This window comes from Theropithecus gelada, chromosome 15 (genome assembly GCF_003255815.1).
Source record: "Theropithecus gelada isolate Dixy chromosome 15, Tgel_1.0, whole genome shotgun sequence".
Lineage (NCBI taxonomy): Eukaryota > Metazoa > Chordata > Mammalia > Primates > Cercopithecidae > Theropithecus > Theropithecus gelada.
Window position 1 is genome coordinate 11,284,845 of NC_037683.1, and position 17,374 is coordinate 11,302,218.

A 17,374-nucleotide genomic window follows, 5' to 3' on the forward strand; every position below is an offset into this window, starting at 1 on the left:
AAAAAAAAAAAAAAAAAAAAAAAAAAGTACTTACTTCATAGGACATTGAAAGGGTTAAATAGACTGAGGTACAAAGAAGGGTCTTGCAGGCACTAAGAGCTCAGTAAATATCGTCTTTGAGGTTTGATGATGGTTTTACCGTGGTTATGTCTCCAGCATGTTGCCAGCTCCTGGGCACACAATGTATAGCAACAAATCATTATTGCTAATTCAGGCCGGGCGCGGTGGCACACGTCTGTAATCCCAGCTACTCTGGAGGCTGAGGCACAAGAACTGCTTGAACCTGGGAGGCGGGGGTTGCAATGAGCTGAGATTGTGCCATTGCACTCCAGCCTAGGCAACAGAGCGAGACTCTGACTCAAAAAAAAAAAAAAAAAAAAAAATTAGCTGGGCGTTGTGGTACATGACTGTAATCCCAGCTATTCGGGAGGCTGAGGGTCAAGAATTGAAGAACTGCTTAAACCCAGGAGGTGGAGGTTGCAGTGAGCCTAGATGGCGCCACTGCACTTCAGCCTGGGTGACAGAACGAGACACTGACTGAAAAAAAAAAAAAAAAAAGGAAATAATTATTGCTAACTCGTTGAGAAACAATCGCGTGTGGCACAAGAAACTCCAGCAGATACTCAGCTTCCCTGGATCACTGAAGCTCCTCCAAGCAGTGGGTCCCCAAGGCTGCAGCAGCCTCAGGGTGGGGCCATGCAAACTCATAGGTCCTGGTGATTTCAGAGCATCACCTGGGCTGGTCAGCTTGCCAGAGTCAGCTGGCCCTGGTCTCTGGTGATGCAGGGAGGTGGGGACATCACCTCTGTACTCCCTACAAGGAGTGAGGGAGCCTGCTCTTTGGGAAGGGGTGCGGGAATCTCACTTTGGTGGGGAGCTGCTATAACGGGGCCTCTCTCTCTTTCTGCAGTAACCCGTGTCCATGCCGCCCCTGCAGCCCCTTCTGCCACAGCACTGCCTGCCTCCCCTGTCACCCGCCGTTCCAGTGAGCCCCAGCTGTGTCCCGGAAGTGCCCCAAAGACCCATGGGGAGTCAGACAAGGGCCCCCACACCAGCCCCTCCCACACCCTCTGCAAGACCTCCCCGTCACCATCACTCAGCAGCTACAGTGACCCGGACTCTGGCCACTACTGCCAGCTCCAGCCTCCCGTGCGTGGCAGCCGAGAGTGGGCAGCAGCTGAGGCCTCCAGCCGGCAGGCCAGGAGCTATGGGGAGAAGCTAAAGGAACTGTCAGAAAATGGGGCCCCCGAGGAGGACTGGGGCAAGACCTTCACAGTCCCCATCGTGGAAGTCACTTCTTCCTTCAACCCGGCCACCTTCCAGTCACTACTGATCCCCAGGGATAACCGACCGCTGGAGGTGGGCCTTCTGCGCAAGGTGAAGGAGCTGCTGGCAGAGGTGGATGCCCGGACACTGGCCCGGCATGTCACCAAGGTGGACTGCCTGGTAGGTGTTGGCTGTGCACTGGGGTAGAGGGAGCATCTCCGTTCTATGGGGCAGGGCAATGAGAAACTGGCTTCCAGATTCCCCAAGTACAACAAATGGGCCTGGATTCTAGCTCCATGGCTGTCCTTTGCCTGCTCTGTGACTCTGGGCTGGTCATTTAGCCTCACTGGGCCTCCAGTTTCTCCTTTTAAAAAGCACATAAGGCCGGGGGTGGTTGCTCATGCCTGAATCCCAGCACTTCAGGAGGCTGAGGCGGGCGGATCACCTGAGGTGAGGAGTTCAAGACCAGCCAGGCCAACATGGGAAACCCCATCTCTACTAAAAATACAAAAATTAGCTAGGTGTCGTGGTGGGCACCTGTAATCCCAGCTACTCGGAAGGCTGAGGCAGGAGAATCACTTGAACCTGGGAGGTAGAGGTTGCAGTGAGCCGAGATCGCACCAGTGCACTCCAGCCTGGGCAACAGAATGACACTATTCAAAACACACACACACACACACACACACACACACACGTCACACGATATCCTTGCTTCCTCCAGATGTCAGTTTGGCTACAACTGGGCAGACCTGAAACCCAGTGGTCTCTGGCTCCCTGAGGCACTTGGGGACACTTCTGTAGTGTGCCGTAGAGCCCCTTGAGGGTTAGCCAGCTTGTCCTGGGACTAGAAAAGGCCTGACTCTCCGCCCCCACCCCCTCTAGTGGACAAATAAGCAGAAATCATTACCTCCTTGGCCCATAAGTTGTCAATGCCCGGGCCTTAGCTGTGTTGAATCATTGAACATCTAAAGACCCCAGTTCTCTCTGTGCCTCAGTTTCTCCTTTCTTGGGAGAAATTGATCATCGGGTTATACTGGTCTCAGAGCACGGGAAGCAAGAAAAGCGTCAAGGCAGAGATGTTGCTCCATGAAGAGTCCAGGGTGGCAGGGAGGACCCAGGTTCTAGGCCCAGTGTGTGACCTTGGGCAAGCCCATTCCCTGCCTAGGCTTCAGGGTTTCCCTCTGCAATGGACAAGTATCCGGCTCTTAACCTTAACTGAATAATTAATTATTTATTTATTTTATTTTTATTTTTTGAGATGGAGTCTCATTCTGTCACCCAGGCTGGAAGTGCAGTGGCGTGATCTCGTCTCACTGCAACGTCTGCCTCCTGGGTTCAAGCGATTCTCCTGCCCCAGCCTCCCGAGTAGCTGGACTACAGGCACACGCCACTGTACCCGGCTAATTTTTGAATTTTTGGTAGAGATGGGGTTTCGCCATGTTGGCCAGGCTGGTCACGAACTCCTGATCTCAGGCGATCTGCCCACGTCAGCCTCCCAAAGTGCTGGCATTACAGGCGTGAGCCACCCCGCCCCGCCGACCTTAACTGAATATTTAATATGCCAGGCACCTCTGGGCATTTTCCTATTAATTCTCACTTCACAGATGGGGAAACTGAGGCTCGTTGAGAAAGGCAGAGTCACTTGCTCCATATCAGAGGGTTAGCGGTGGAGCTGGAATTCAAACTCCGCCTTCCAACCAGGCTACCCACTTAGATAAAGCTCTCTGACTCCCAGATGGCTGGGGCCAGCCCTGACAGTATATTAATCAGCCCTCTGGGCGTCTTTGCAGGTTGCTAGGATACTGGGCGTTACCAAGGAGATGCAGACCCTAATGGGAGTCCGCTGGGGCATGGAACTGCTCACCCTCCCCCATGGCCGGCAACTACGCCTAGACCTGCTGGAAAGGTGAGACAGCGCCGGCACCCGGGGACTCTCGGGGAACCCCCGGCTACCGCACTCCCCGCTGGACAGGGCGGGTTGGCCAATCACAGCCTCAGCTCGGCTCCCAGGGCTCTGGCCACGCCTCCCATCCCATTGACTAATCGCAACCCCTGATAACCCGCTCTAAGCAAGCTGATTTCCAAAGACTGAATCCTGTATCTCCGCATTCGCCTTCCTTTCGCATCCCCTTGACCAATCATCCCCTTGACCATCAGCCTGGCCTCGCCTATCAGCTCGGGGTCCTCCTTGTGCATTCTTAAAACTGCTCTGCGTGGCCGGGCGCGGTGGCTCACGCCTGTAATCCCAGCATTTTGGGAGGCCGAGGTGGGCGGATCACCTGAGGTCAGGAGTTCGAGACCAGCTTGGCCAACATGGCGAAACCCCGTCTCTACTAAAAATTAGCAGGGCGTGGTGGCGGGCGTCTGTAATCCCAGCTACTCTTGAGGCTGAGGCAGGAGAATCGCTTAAGCCCAGGAAGCGGAGGTTGCAGTTAGCCGGGATCGAGCCATTGCACTCCAGACTGGGCGACGAGTGAGACTCTGTCTCAAAAAACAAACAAACAAAAACAAAAAACAAACTGCTCTGCGTGACGCATTTCCCTGTTCACCCACAGCTCTGGCCCCGCCCCCTTATCCCATTGACCCTTACAACCTCTCACGTTGGCTCCGCCCTCCGCCCCTCCCGGCCCAACCGCAGGCAGCGCCCCAGGCCCGCACCCCTCACCGCTGTCCCTGAGCCCGCCGCCTCTTACCCCGCCGCTCTGACAGGTTCCACACCATGTCCATCATGCTGGCCGTGGACATCCTGGGCTGCACTGGCTCTGCGGAGGAGCGGGCAGCACTGCTGCACAAGACCATTCAGCTGGCGGCAGAGCTGCGGGGAACTATGGGCAACATGTTCAGCTTCGCGGCGGTCATGGGTGCCCTGGACATGGCCCAGGTACTGAGAGCCGCGCAGAGCCGGCATCCGGTAGACTGTCTGGAAGAGCCCTGGGGTGCCTTTGGGATGGCTGTGTATGGAATCAGGAGGAGCTTTGGAGTTTCTAGGCACCATTGGTGAGAGTACCCGGGAGAACTGAGTTCTGCAAGTGCCGACCCACAGCAAGTTCTTCCCCTTCTCTGGGCCTCAGTTTCCTCGCTTGTAAAATAAAACGAATGAGGAGCATTATATGAGTTTAAAGAATAAGAATAGGCCGGGCGCCGTGGCTCATGCCTATAATCCCAGCACTTTGGGAGGCAGAGGCGGGCGGATCACGAGGTCAGGAGTTCAAGACCAGCCTGGCCAATATGGTGAAACCCCGTTTCTACTAAAAAGTACAAAAAATTAGCCGGGCGTGGTGGTGCGTGCCTGTAATCCCAGCTGCTCAGGAGGCTGAGGTAGGGGAATCGCTTGAACCAGGGAGGCGGAGGTTTCAGTGAGCCGAGATCACACTTCTGCACTCCACCCTGGGCAACAGAGTAAGACTCTGTCTCAAAAAAAAAAAAAAAAAAAGAATAAGAATAAAGTGATAACCATTTAGTGAGTATTTCCTATAGGCTAGGTAGTATACTAAGTACTTAACCAGCACTGATTCCTCAGAACCATCTCATGAAGTAGGTGCCTTCAGCGTCCACATTTTACAAATGGAGTGTTTGAGACAGAGTAGTCCTTACCTAAGGTCACATGGTCAGAGGCTGAAAGAATTAGGACTTGAACCAGGTCTAGCTGACTTCAGAGCTGAGCCTGCCTCTCCTATGCCTAATAAATAAGAACAATGGCCAGGCGCGGTGGCTTATGCCGGTAATTCCAGCACTTTGGGAGGCTGAGGAGGGAGGACAGATCACCTGAGGTCAGGAGTTCGAGACCAGTCTGAGCAACATGGTGACACCCGTCTCTACTAAAAATACAGAAAAATTAGCCAGATGTGGTGGTGCATGTCTGTAGTCTCAGCTACTCAGGAGGCTGAGGCAGGAGAATCGCGTGAACCCAGGAGGTGGAGGTTGCAGTGAGCCGAGATTGCGCCACTGCACTCCAGCCTGGGTAATAGAACGAGACTCCATCTCAATAAATAAATAAATAAATAAATAAATAAATAAATAAATAAGAACAACAAGGTCCCAGAGGCAGTGTCCTGGGTTCAGCTCCCAGCTCTGCCACTTTTTTTAGAATCACCTTGGGCAAGTCATTCCCCTCTCTTGAGTCTTAGTCCCCTAATCTGTAAAATGGGTTTTGTGAGAGCCTCATGGTAGACATGAAAAGCAGTCATCACTGTCCCTAGTACACAAAGGATGGCCATAATAATAATACTGATCCCACATGTGGATGTCCACTCAGCAGGGCAGCAGGGTGGCCGCTGCAGGCCCTCTGCCTGGCTGGTCTCTCACAGTTTGGCCTCCCCAGATTTCTCGACTGGAGCAGACATGGGTGGCCCTGCGGCAGCGACACACGGAGGGTGCCATCCTGTACGAGAAGAAGCTCAAGCCTTTTCTCAAGAGCCTCAACGAGGGCAAAGGTACTTTCTTGTTGTGTGACCTTGGACAGGTTGCAGCCCTCCCTGGGGTCCCAGCATGGACAGGGATGACAGCCTGGCTGAGCTCTGTGCAAGCTACTTTCCCTGAGCTCACTGTCTCTGCTGGCAGCTGTGTCAGCCTTGTTCACATCCAGGCTCAGCCCTTGGGGCTGGGCCAGGGCTGCTGTGGGTTCAGTTGGGGGAATCCGAAAGGAAGGGTTTGTCCCAGGAGTCAGAAGCCCTTGAGGCTCTCTGGGACCTCAGCCAGGCCGGTTCCCTCCTGCACCTCGGCTTCCAGGACTGCAGTGGATGGTGGGCACTACAGGATCTCTAAGTGCCTGCTGCCTTTCTCCCTGCAGAAGGCCCGCCGCTGAGCAACACCACGTTTCCTCATGTGCTGCCCCTCATCACCCTGCTGGAGTGTGACTCGGCCCCACCCGAGGGCCCTGAGCCCTGGGGCAGCACGGAGCATGGCGTGGAGGTGGTGCTGGCCCACCTGGAGGCTGCCCGGACAGTGGCACACCACGGAGGCCTGTACAACACCAATGCTGAGGTCAAGCTGCAGGGTGAGTGGCGGGTGGCATCTTCGGGGGCTTGCAGGCCTGGGCCTCCCTCCACCTGCCTCACTGTTTCCCTTTCCTCCAAGGCATCCATTCACATTTCTGCACTCCTCTGTCCTGCCCTGTCTCCCTGACCCCTTCCTCTCATGTCTTTTCTTTTATTTTATTTTATTTTTTTTTTTGAGACGGAGTCTCGCTCTGTCACCCGGCTGGAGTGCAGTGGCCGGATCTCAGCTCACTGCAAGCTCCGCCTCCCGGGTTCACGCCATTCTCCTGCCTCAGCCTCCCAAGTAGCTGGGGCTACAGGTGCCTGCCACCTCGCCCGGCTAGTTTTTTTGTATTTTTTAGTAGAGACGGGGTTTCACCGGGTTAGCCAGGATGGTCACGATCTCCTGACCTCGTGATCCGCCCGTCTTGGCCTCCCAAAGTGCTGGGATTACAGGCGTGAGCCACCGCACCTGGCCTCTTTTCTTTTCTTTTCTTTTTGAGATGGAGTATTACACTGTCGCCCACGCTGGAGTGCAGTGGCACAATCTCAGCTCACTGCAACCTCCGCCTTCCAGGTTCAAGGGAATCTCCTGCCTCAGCCTCCCGAGTAACTGCAATTGCAGGCGTGGGCCACCATACCTGGCTAATTTTTTGTACTTTTAGTAGAGGCGGGGTTCCACCATGTTGGCCAGGCTGGTCTTGAACTCCCGACCTCAGGTGATCCGCCTGCCTCAGCCTCCCAAAGTGCTGGGATTACAGGTGTGAGCCACTGCGCCTGGCCTAAAATTTATGTGTGTTTCTTAGGAAATAATTTGGAACTTAACAGAAAAATATGAAAAAAGAAAAAAATCACCAAAAATCTGCAAACATATTTAACATTAGTATTTTATGGTCTAATCATTTTTAAATTATACGCTGCAAATAACAGGACAAAGATGCTAAACTACAGGGTCATGTTGATTCACAAACCTTGTTGGATCCCTGGCGGAGTTGAGGGGAGGTCCCTAACAGGGGGGCCCTGAAGAATGCCAGGGCTCTGGACAGGAACCCCAGCCTCTGGCCTGACCCTATGCCCCAACACTGCAGGGTTCCAGGCCCGGCCGGAGCTCCTGGAGGTATTCAGCACGGAGTTCCAGATGCGCCTCCTCTGGGGCAGTCAGGGTGCCAGCAGCAGTCAGGCCCGGCGCTATGAGAAGTTCGACAAGGTCCTCACTGCCCTGTCCCACAAGCTGGAGCCTGCCGTCCGCTCCAGCGAGCTGTGATCCCCGGGACGTTTCCCCTCTGCAGCTGCGGACAGCGTCAGGGGCAGAGGGGGCACAGACCTTTCCCCAGAGCACCCCAAGGACACTGTGATCAACCCGAGAATGTTCTGGGTTCAACTCAAGCATCTCCCTTGCACCTCCAGGGTCCTGCATGGACCCTGGGTTCCATCCCACCTGCTACACGCTCACCAGGTCTCCATTGAGGAAGAACAGGAACGCCGGTTCCCCCACCAGCTTTTGCTGCTCCCCTTCCTGCTGGGGTTCCCTGTTTTCGAGCCATGGGAGGCAGGCTGCTCACGCCTCCTCACTCTCCGTCTGTCCCTCACCCACACCAAGGCCTCCGTCTCACTGTAAATAAGTCTCTGTGTTCTGTAAATAGATGTACAGAAGCCATGTTATTTCTTTCATATAATAAACTTTTATGACTCTTTATTCTTTCTCTCGGGCTCCTGGGGTAGAAGGAAGCACCTTTTCTCAGGTGAAAGGTAGAACATTCAACAAATGTTGTGAGTGAGTGGTGAGTATCTGGGGCCAGTGGCATGGGAGTAAGAAGAATTTACCAAGACAGTTGTAGGTAAAGAAAGGCAGATTTATTAGAGAAAGCATGAAAATGCATTGCAAGGTAGCGATGGGCAGGTCAGCAGAAGAGGAGCTGACTGCGAAGCGACAAAGCCTTGCTGTGAGTTTTTATGGGATGGTGTTTCCGCTGTGTGCTCAACAGGGCTTTCTGCAGTACTGATAACACCAAGGTTGCAGTGGGCTAACCTACAGGTGTCTGGTGAGAAGTTGGGCACAGGAGGGCTGTGTGACCTGAACCACCAAGAAGGCAGACGTCTGGCTGGGCGCGGTGGCTCACGCCTGTAATCCCAGCACTTTGGGAGGCCGAGGTGGGCGGATCACGAGGTCAGGATATCGAGCCCATCCTGGCTAACGTGGTGAAACCTCGTCTCTACTAAAAATACAAAAAATTAGCTGGGTGTGGTGGTGGACGCCTGTAGTCCCAGCTACTTGGGAGGCTGAGGCAGGAGAATGGCATGAACCCAGGAGATGCAGCTGACAGTGAGCCAAGATCGCATCACTGCACTCCAGCCTGGGTGACAGAGCGAGACTCTGTCTCGAAAAAAAAAAAAAAAAAAAGGCCGACTTTGAGCTTATCTGCTTTCTCTTTTTGCTTTCCCCTGGTCCTATCAGCATGACTCATTTTCCCTAATCAGGACTTCACAACAAATACTTCTTCAGCACCTGCAACAGTCCAGATTGTGCCAGGAGCCAGGGTTACAGCAAGTATGAAAACCCAGTCCTTGCTCTCTGGGAGCTCACAAACCAGTGGGAGAGATAAACAGCTAATTCCAACCCAGTGCTCCTACCGCCTGCCCTGCCCCGGGATGCCATGGCAACAGTTCCCACAAATGCACAACCAAAAATCCGAGGAACTGGGGTGGAAGGGCTTATTGAAATCTATGATCCCAACTCCCCTCTGGAAGACTGATACCTGAAAGGAGAAGGGACTTTTCCCGGGTCACAGCAGCAGAGTGGGAAAAGCTCCACCTGGCTTCCCGGACCCAGACTTCTCTCCTTTTTTCTCCTTGTTAGTGGAAACTACTCATTTTCTTTTTCTTTTCTTTTCTTTTTTCTTTCTTTCTCTCTTTCTTTTCTCTCTCCTTCCTTCCTTCCTTCCTTCCTTCCTTCCTTCCTTCCTTCCTTCCTTCCTTCCTTCCTTCCTTCCTTCCTCCTTTCCTTTCCTTCCCTTTTTGTTTTTTTCTTTTTCTTTCTGAGACGGAGTTTCACTTATGTCACCGTAACCTCCGCCTCCCGGGTTAAAGTGATTCTCCCACCTCAGCCTCCAGAGTAGCCAGGATTACAGGCGCCTGCTACCATGCCCGGCTAATTTTTGTATTTTTAGTAGAGACGGGGTTTCGCCATGTTGATTCGTCCGCCTCGGCCTCCCAAAGTGCTGGGATTATAGGCATGAGCCACCGCACCCGCCGCAACTACTTCTTTCTTTTCAGGCTTTGATATTTGGCCCCCGAAGCCTTGGGGGGGTGTGTGTGTGTGTGTGAGACTATGTGTTGAGGTTGGTAGGGACAGGGTCTTTGAGGTGGGCCATGAAGGCTGTTGTCTTGGTTCCCTTACTCCAGTGGGTGGGGGAGGTGGGCAACAGGGATCAAAACGAATCCAGGCCAAGCTGGAGGCCTGGGAAGCCTGTGCGCTGAACCTCAAACGTCTGGAGTCCTTTGCCTTCTGAATCTTTTGACCAAGAGAGGCTGATAACATGCAACCGCGCACTAGGGCTCTGGCAGCAGCCAGACTTGGGTTTAGTTCTATTGTTTACCAGCTGTGTGACATTGAGTAAAAGGCTTAACCTCTTCGGTCCCAAATGCCTCCTTATTAACATGGGGACAACAACAAAACCCATCTCCTAGAACTGATGCCAAGCATTTGACCACAGTTGCTGCTAGGTGAGGGACAGTCCTGTTTCATACACAAAGGAATGTTGATAATCATTTATTGATCACTTTCAGAGCCAAACAATTTGTGTGCCTTTATCTCATTGAAACACCACCATTTCTCTGGATAGCAGATACTATTACCATATTATAAGTTATATAGACATTTAGCACTAATGGCACAGAGTAAGTGCTCACCAAAAACTGTTAGCAAGGGCACTTTTGTCACATAAAAGAAAAAAGGAGCATGGGAAAGTCGCTTTGCAAGGTGTAAGGTTCCGCACAAGTTTTTGCTGTAATTGTTACGTCGCCCTTTGTGGTCATAATCCTTTATTTATTCTTTCTGAGTTACTACGATGGTCCCCTAGTTACCGTGGCCATGGAAACGCGGCCCGCCGTCCCGGATTGGACGGTTCGCGGGTTCCCCCTGGAGGCCACCTTCTGGTCCTGCTGCGGAAAGACGGGGCCTGCCTTGGAGACGGGGAGAGGGGTGTCGGGAGTTGTAGGCGATGGGCGTGGCTGCTGCGGAGCGCTGCACGCCGGGAGTTGCAGTTCCCGGGCGAGGCAGTTGGCTGCTCCACACAGAGCTCGGGCCTCACCCGGATGGCGGCTGTGACGCGCAGCTGCCGGCCCTGGGGCTCGCTCCTCGAGCTGTTCGGGCTGGTCTCGGCCGCGGCCGCCGCCTGGGACCTGACTTCCCTGCGCTGCAACTTGGGCGCCTTTTGCGAATGCGACTTCCGGCCCGACTTGCCGGGTGAGGCGCCAGGGAGCCCGGAGCGTGGGGCGGGCGGACGCGGGCGCGCTGGGAGCCCGGCTGGCCCCGGCCAGAGCCGCTGAGGACTCAGAGGGTGGGACCGGGGGGCGGGGCCGGCAGACTTGCGAGGGTGGAGGGTACCCGTTGAGGTCCAGGAGGCCCTGCCAACCTGGAGAGAGGCCTCAGCCAGCAGAGCCCTTTTGGGGAGATCTTGGGCCTCCCCGGAATGGCCTGGCCGTCAAGGGAGAAGAGCACCCTGGGGATGGCCGGGGCTGGGGCTGACCTCGTTGACAGCTCGCATTTAGGGTTGAGTGCAATCTAGATGACTGCCTGGTGGGGGCGCTGCCGAGCTGAATCAGGCCCGAAGGTGGCTCTTTTCCGCCACAGACCCCAAGGTCCCCGTGCCATGTGCATAGACAGCTTGGACAAACGTAAGGACACAGGAGTCCAGACATGACGTTCCAGACCAGGTTCCAGACATGACGTTCCCCTTGAACCTCTGCCTTGGTGGGATGTGTCCTCACCATCCTCCTGTGGCCCTAGGTCTGGAGTGTGACCTGGCTCAGCACCTGGCCGGCCAGCATCTAGCCAAGGCGCTGGTGGTGAAGGCGCTGAAGGCCTTTGTGCGCGACCCTGCCCCCACCAAGCCGCTGGTCCTCTCCCTGCATGGCTGGACCGGCACCGGCAAATCCTATGTCAGCTCCCTGCTGGCGCACTACCTCTTCCAGGGCGGCCTCCGCAGCCCCCGCGTGCACCACTTTTCTCCCGTCATCCACTTCCCCCACCCCAGCCACATCGAGCGCTACAAGGTAGGCTGGATGCGTCCTTGACCACTGTTCTCCTCACCATGGGGTGCCACCCTAGGGAGTAAGTCCTGAGCCCAGACAGGGGAGTCACCTGCTCCAGGCCACACAGCCGGCTGCAGCCCCAGCCCTCAGGACCCATCCTGCACAGAACTTGGGAAGGTGCCATTCTACCTGGCAGGGAGTACTTTGATTCCTTGGGGCAGTAAGGAACCTGGCAGTACCTACGTGCCAGGGTTGTTGTGAGGGACATGAGATTATATCATTGCAGATATTATTTATGGAGCACCTATGTTTGTCAGATAATCTGCACTGTTGTCTTGCTGGAAATCAGCCCCAATTTGTGGCTCAGAGTAAGCATCGGGAAATACTGGCTCTTACTACTACTGTTGTTGATTGCAAGGTACCCTCCAGGCTGATCAATTTCAGCTGTCAACACTGCTGTGTAGTTTCAGGGAGCGGGAAGGAGCCTTCCTCTTTTATAGAAAGCAGCAGGTGTCGTGCAAGGAGCCCTGAACAGGGAAGTGGGAGGCTTGGGTTTGAGTCCCTGTTCTGCTGCTGACCGGCTGTGTGGCTTTGGGCAAGTCTCTGCCCCTCTCTGGGATACAGTTTCACCATCAGTCTCACTAAGAGGTTGGTGCTCTCTGGGAGACCACATCTCCCTAGAAAGGAGGTTAGTTTTTGGTTTGGGAAGAGGTCTGGGGTTGGGGGAGTTTCTCCAGCCCCGCCTGGAACTCCTGTCTCTCCCCTACAGAAGGATCTTAAGAACTGGGTCCAAGGGAACCTCACTGCCTGTGGCCGCTCCCTCTTCCTCTTCGATGAGATGGACAAGATGCCCCCGGGCCTGATGGAAGTCCTGCGGCCTTTCCTGGGCTCCTCCTGGGTTGTATATGGGACCAACTATCGCAAAGCCATCTTCATCTTCATCAGGTGGGGCCCGGCTTTGCAGCGGGCACGGTGGGGGGCCACTTCGCAGAGGTTCAGCTCTACAGCTCTTGGCCTGTGCTCCCAGCAGAATCCAATTCCCCGTGGGCTTAGCTGGGCTTTCCCAGTGCCCCCCACCCTCTCAGAGATGACTGTCATTCCGCCTGGTTGATTCCCTTTGGACACTCTCAGCCCATTCTGGGCTCAGTCTTTTTGATCACCACTTCCTTGTGGAAGCCCTGCCAGGTCGAGAAGTTTTCCCTCTTTTGTGGTGAGGAGGACACAGGCCTGGGGCAAACAGGAACAGAGTTCTTGTCCTTTAGTCCCAGCTCTCAGAATCCTTGCTGCGTTTCCTCAGGCAGCATGGCTCCGCCTCTCTGAGCCTCTGTCTCTGCTTCTGAACAGCGGGGCCAATAATGATGCCCCGATATCTTCCTGGAAGTTTAGTGAGGGAAAGTCAGTTGAGGGACCCAAAAGCGTTTTGTAAACTGTAAAGTACATGGCATGTGTAGGTGAATTGCAGGGGCCGTGGATATGGACACCATGGAGGGGGAAGTGGAGCGTTTTCAGTGGGGTTGGCTCCTCAACCTGCACCGGGCTGTGCTCCTGTCAGGTGGCAGCGGGGAGGCGAGGGTCCAATCCTGCCCTGCGCTAGTCCTCGTCTGAGTCTCAGCCTGGGTCCCCCATGGTTTTAGCAACACGGGTGGCGAGCAGATCAACCAGGTGGCACTGGAGGCGTGGCGCAGCCGCCGGGACCGCGAGGAGATCCTCCTGCAGGAGCTGGAGCCAGTCATCTCCCGCGCCGTGCTGGATAACCCACACCGTGAGTCTGGCTCAGCAGCCCTCCCCAGGCGGCTTCACCACACCCAGGGGCCAGGCTTTCCCGGGGTCTCATGCTTTGCCCACTGACCTGCTAGTTCTGAGCCCGGCTTTGGCACTCCCAGCTCTGTGACCTTGGGTCAGCCTTACAGGCCCTGAGTCCTACACCCAGAAGGCGGCTGAGGGGACTGAGGCCAGCATCTTCCGTCCTGCCCCTGGGGGTTGGGGGCCAGCTTCTCTCCTCTTGTGAAGCACAAGGCCCCCTCCCCACCTGCCCTTCCTGCAGATGGCTTCTCACACTCGGGCATCATGGAAGAGCGCCTCCTAGACGCAGTGGTGCCCTTCCTCCCACTGCAGCGGCACCACGTCCGGCACTGCGTGCTCAACGAGCTGGCCCAGCTGGGCCTGGAGCCGAGGGATGAGGTTGTCCAGGCTGTGCTGGACAGCACCACCTTCTTCCCTGAGGATGAGCAGCTGTTCTCCTCCAATGGCTGCAAGACCGTGGCCTCCCGAATCTCCTTCTTTCTCTGACTCCCCGGGTGGTATCCTTGGCCCCTCTAATGGCCACGCCATGCAGGAAAGGCCTGGGGCCTCTGTCACAGGAACCCAGCGCACCAAGTGAGATGAAGGGAGTGGCGGCTGGGCCACGGGACAGATGGCTGGGAAGGGCCCTGGCCTCTAACCTGGCTCAAGAGCATCTTGGCCCTGGCCACCTTCCCCAGGGAAACCCCTGGTCACCCCAGAACCTCACTGAGCCTTGACCTCCCCCTGCAGCCTGAGCCTTCTTACTGTGAATTATAACTCAGGGACTGTGGCTCGTGGCGGCGCTCCCTCCTCAGTCTGCCACCCTTGCCCCTTGCCTCCTTGGTCGGGCACCATGCCCCCTCCCCTCCACCCCATACCCTGTGTCCGTTTCATCAAGCCAGGTGGAACCTTCTTGGTTTCTATAAATGGAGGGACTCAAGCTGCCACTTGGGCCTGGTTTTAGAAGTTTTTAATTTTGTAAAAGAAGAGAACAAGTATAATAAACTCAGCTATGGGACCAGAGGACTGTTTGCTAAGACTTTTAATTGCTCTGGAAGGAGGCAGCTGGCTCAGTGCCAGTGCTGGGGGGTGAGTAGAACTGCTCCCCTCCCTAGCAAGAAGTGAGGGGCTAGATGGTCCCTTCAGAGAGCTTCGTAGTAGGTGAGGTCCTGACCAACCTCAGTTTTGCTGACACTCGGGCTGGGTCCCCAGGTGGACTCAGCCTTGCTGGAAGTTGAGCTCATGCCCTGGCTCTTGCCCTGGGCAGCCTCAGCCTTGCTGGTTCTCTGGCCCTGGCCTTGAACATCCTCAGTCTTGCTGAGGCTCCAGTTTGAGTCATAGAAAGCCTCAGTCTTGGTGGAACTTCGGAGCAGTCCCCTGCTTCGGCCCTGGGTGGCATCAAGCTTGCTGGGTCTCCAGCTCCGGCCACGAGCAGCCTTGACCTTTCGGGGCCTCTGCCTTGGGCTCCGGGTGGTCTTGGTCTTGCTGGGCTCCTGCCTTGGGCCCTGGGGGGTCTCGGTCTCGCTGGAGCTCTGCCTCTGGCCCTGAGTGGCCTCAGTCTTGCTGGAGTGCTGCCCTTGGCCCTGGGTGGCCTGGGTCTTGCTGGAGTTCCTCCTGTGTACGGCGGCCTTGGTCTTGCTGAAGTTCTGCCTCTGGCTCTGGGTGGCCTGGGTCTTGCTAAGGCTCTGCCTCTGGCCCTGGATGTCCTTGATTTTTCTGGGGCCATGGCTCAATGCCTCCCTGTTGTTCCCAGAGTCTGAGGATTGCGTCTTCAGCAGTGATGAGTCAGAGAATGTCATGGCGGTGGCTGAGGTGCTCCTGTATTCCTGGCAGATAGCCGACGTCTCAGTCTCTGAGGTGCATGTGGTCCTGACTGGGAAGGGTGTGCCAAGAGCACCCATCAGGCCTGCCGCACCTGCCCTGGACAGCTCCGGGAAAAGGGGCTTCCCAATTTCACACTGGCCTGTGGCCCTGAGGCTTCACATTGCCAAAGGGAAAGACCTGCAGATCACCCCCGCCCAGCCCCCCAGCGCCCCAGACCCTGAGGGGTGGGGCTGTGAGATGGAGGAGATGCCTAAGAGCCCCCTTCTCCCAGTCCCAGGCCTCTGCTCTATGGCTGCCCCTACCCTCTGCTCCTGTTGCAGCAGACAGCCCCAGCAGGGCCCCTGCATCCCCCTGCCTGGCACCCTCCTGCCCTTCCATCCTTGTCCCCACTAAAAGGCGCTAAATGCACCCACAGCCCCAGCTTCCCCTGCACTGTGTCTGCCCTGTTTCCTGGCTGTCGGGTCACCTGGGAGCCTTCTTCCTGTTGGAGCTTAGAGCTCATGTCCCAGGGCAAGGACTATGCCAGTCATCCCTGTGCCCAGTGTTGAGCACAGGCCTGGCCCAGGGCACTCGGTGGGTTTGCTGGATGCACGAAATGAAGAAGGGGCCTGGGCCCTGCCACTCCCCTCCCCACCGAGGACTGCACACACCCGCCCTGGGGCCTCTGAGGAGCAGCCTCCCCGTTCTTCACTTCTGTCTCCTCCAGGCTGGGGCCCCACGGAACTGGGGCTAAAAGCCTCCTGGCCATGCACAAGGTTTGTGGGCTTTTTTCAGGGACAGGGCTGGGAGGGGATGAGAGCAGAGTAGCAGCTATCATGAAGGGCCTGGAGCAAGCCTCGGCCTCCCTGCCCGTGTTGGGCACTGCCCGCTGAGTCCTCGGCAGGCCCAGCAAGAGTGTTACTCTTGCTGTAGAGCCACTCGCCCCAGGCCACCCAGCTGTCAGCAGCAGGGCCAAACTCACACCTAGGCCAGCGTTCTTCGACCCCTGACCTTTGACCACCCTGCTGCCTTAGCTTCCTGAGGCCTGGAGGGAGCCCCAGGGACTTACAGCTCATGCTGGAGGCTAAAGAGGTCTGGTCGAGGTAGCTCTCAGACAGGGACGCCACCTTGCTAGGTGTGAGCTTTGGTTTCTTCTCCTATGGCAAGAAACAGGCTTTGTAGTTCAGATGGCAGGAGGCCCACGCAGCTGCGCCTCTAGAAGGCCAGCAGCCCTGGGCCGCTCGGTGGTCATTCTCCTGAGCTCGGAGGTCCTTGAAGGTGCCAGGTTAGGGTGGGGTGGGGACACACAGAGGCTAAGCCTGGCAGGAACGGGGCGGCCAGGCTGGACAGACAGGCATATGGTGCCATGAGGACGGTTGTGTTGAAGGGGCTGCTAGCGCCTTGGCTTTTTCAACTGCAAAATGAAAATTAGTTCAGGCATGGGACAGGCTTCTGTAAATTATAAAGGGCTGTGCCCTGGGGAATGCTTAGGGAGGACTTGAGGAGCTTCTCTAGGCTTTACCCCCTTCCATTCTCCCAATACAAGTGGGGATGGAGGGATGGGGAGAGCTGCTAATGACCATTTCACTGACCAGGAAACTAAGGCTCAGAGCCCATAAGCAACCTGCCCAGGGCCACTCAGCCAAGGAGCAGAGAGGCCGAGTTTGAATCCAGGTCTGCTGGCCACCACAGCCAGACCCTACCTAGGCTGCAGGTCTCTGCCCACATTCACAGCTGCAGACAGCGAGGTGCACCATAGTGCTCCAGGCGCCAGCTGGGAGTTGTGCTCTGGGCTCCATCCACTTCAGCCCAACATCTCCCTGGGGGAGGGAGCCTCTGACTTCGGGGGGCACACAGAGGGAAGGTGTGTACTTTAATATTCATTCTAACATGAGCTAGAAAACTGAAGAGCTGCTGGGCGCGATGGCTCACGCCTGTAATCCCAGCACTTTGGGAGGCCAAGGCGGGTGGATTACGAGGTCAGGAGATCAAGACCATCTGGCTAATGCGGTGAAACCCTGTCTCTACTAAAAATACAAAAAATTAGCTGGGCGTGGTGGCGGGTACCTGTAGTCCCAGCTACTTGGGAGGCTTGGGCAGGAGAATGGTGTGAACCTGGGAGGTGGAGCTTGCAGTGAGCCAAGATTGCACCACTGCACTCCAGCCTGTGAGACAGAGTGAGACTCCGTCTCAAAAAAAAAAAAAGAGAAAACTGAAGAGCTAGCGTTTTCTTTCCTCTTTTCTTTTCTTCTTTTTTTTTTTTTTTTTTTTTTTTTTTTTTTTTTTTTTTTTTT

General features: G+C 55.7%; 3 protein-coding genes across 12 annotated transcripts in view; 2 read left to right on the plus strand and 1 right to left on the minus strand.

Moving 5' to 3' along the window:
* SH2D3C (SH2 domain containing 3C) overlaps positions 1-7,938 on the plus strand; it is a 41,078-nt gene extending 33,140 nt beyond the window's left edge. For all 5 annotated transcript variants that reach the window (XM_025360092.1, XM_025360093.1, XM_025360096.1 and 2 more), the window contains 6 exons: positions 911-1,446; positions 3,057-3,172; positions 3,976-4,147; positions 5,588-5,699; positions 6,056-6,262; positions 7,331-7,938. In XM_025360092.1, the coding sequence (XP_025215877.1) occupies positions 911-1,446; positions 3,057-3,172; positions 3,976-4,147; positions 5,588-5,699; positions 6,056-6,262; positions 7,331-7,506 (1,319 nt within the window). In that variant the 3' untranslated portion in view covers positions 7,507-7,938. The remainder of the gene's footprint in view (positions 1-910; positions 1,447-3,056; positions 3,173-3,975; positions 4,148-5,587; positions 5,700-6,055; positions 6,263-7,330) is intronic.
* Positions 7,939-10,383: 2,445 nt separating this feature from the next.
* TOR2A (torsin family 2 member A) lies at positions 10,384-14,300 on the plus strand. 5 transcript variants are annotated; one of them, XM_025359947.1, is made up of 5 exons: positions 10,440-10,707; positions 11,251-11,516; positions 12,265-12,440; positions 13,130-13,257; positions 13,540-14,300. In XM_025359947.1, the coding sequence occupies exons 1-5, from the start codon at positions 10,557-10,559 to the stop codon at positions 13,782-13,784; spliced, it is 966 nt and encodes a 321-aa protein (XP_025215732.1). In that variant the 5' UTR covers positions 10,440-10,556; the 3' UTR covers positions 13,785-14,300. The 5 variants fall into 5 exon arrangements, with proteins under 5 accessions (XP_025215736.1, XP_025215738.1, XP_025215732.1 ...); XM_025359951.1 differs by lacking the exon at positions 11,251-11,516 and having other exon boundaries at positions 10,384-10,707; XM_025359948.1 differs by lacking the exon at positions 13,130-13,257.
* TTC16 (tetratricopeptide repeat domain 16) overlaps positions 14,231-17,374 on the minus strand; it is a 16,984-nt gene continuing 13,840 nt past the window's right edge. For both annotated transcript variants that reach the window (XM_025359942.1, XM_025359943.1), the window contains exons 13-14: positions 16,150-16,237; positions 14,231-15,150 (exon numbers count right to left, since the gene is read on the minus strand). In XM_025359942.1, the coding sequence (XP_025215727.1) occupies positions 14,420-15,150; positions 16,150-16,237 (819 nt within the window). In that variant the 3' untranslated portion in view covers positions 14,231-14,419. The remainder of the gene's footprint in view (positions 15,151-16,149; positions 16,238-17,374) is intronic.

Bases quoted from the DNA above. Each gene is read 5' to 3' on its own strand.
- TOR2A (XM_025359947.1), top strand. From the start codon at position 10,557: ATGGCGGCTGTGACGCGCAGCTGCCGGCCCTGGGGCTCGCTCCTCGAG. The intron at 10,708-11,250 runs GTGAGGCGCCAG...CTGTGGCCCTAG, and splicing joins CTTCCGGCCCGACTTGCCGG to GTCTGGAGTGTGACCTGGCT. The intron at 11,517-12,264 runs GTAGGCTGGATG...TCTCCCCTACAG, and splicing joins GCCACATCGAGCGCTACAAG to AAGGATCTTAAGAACTGGGT.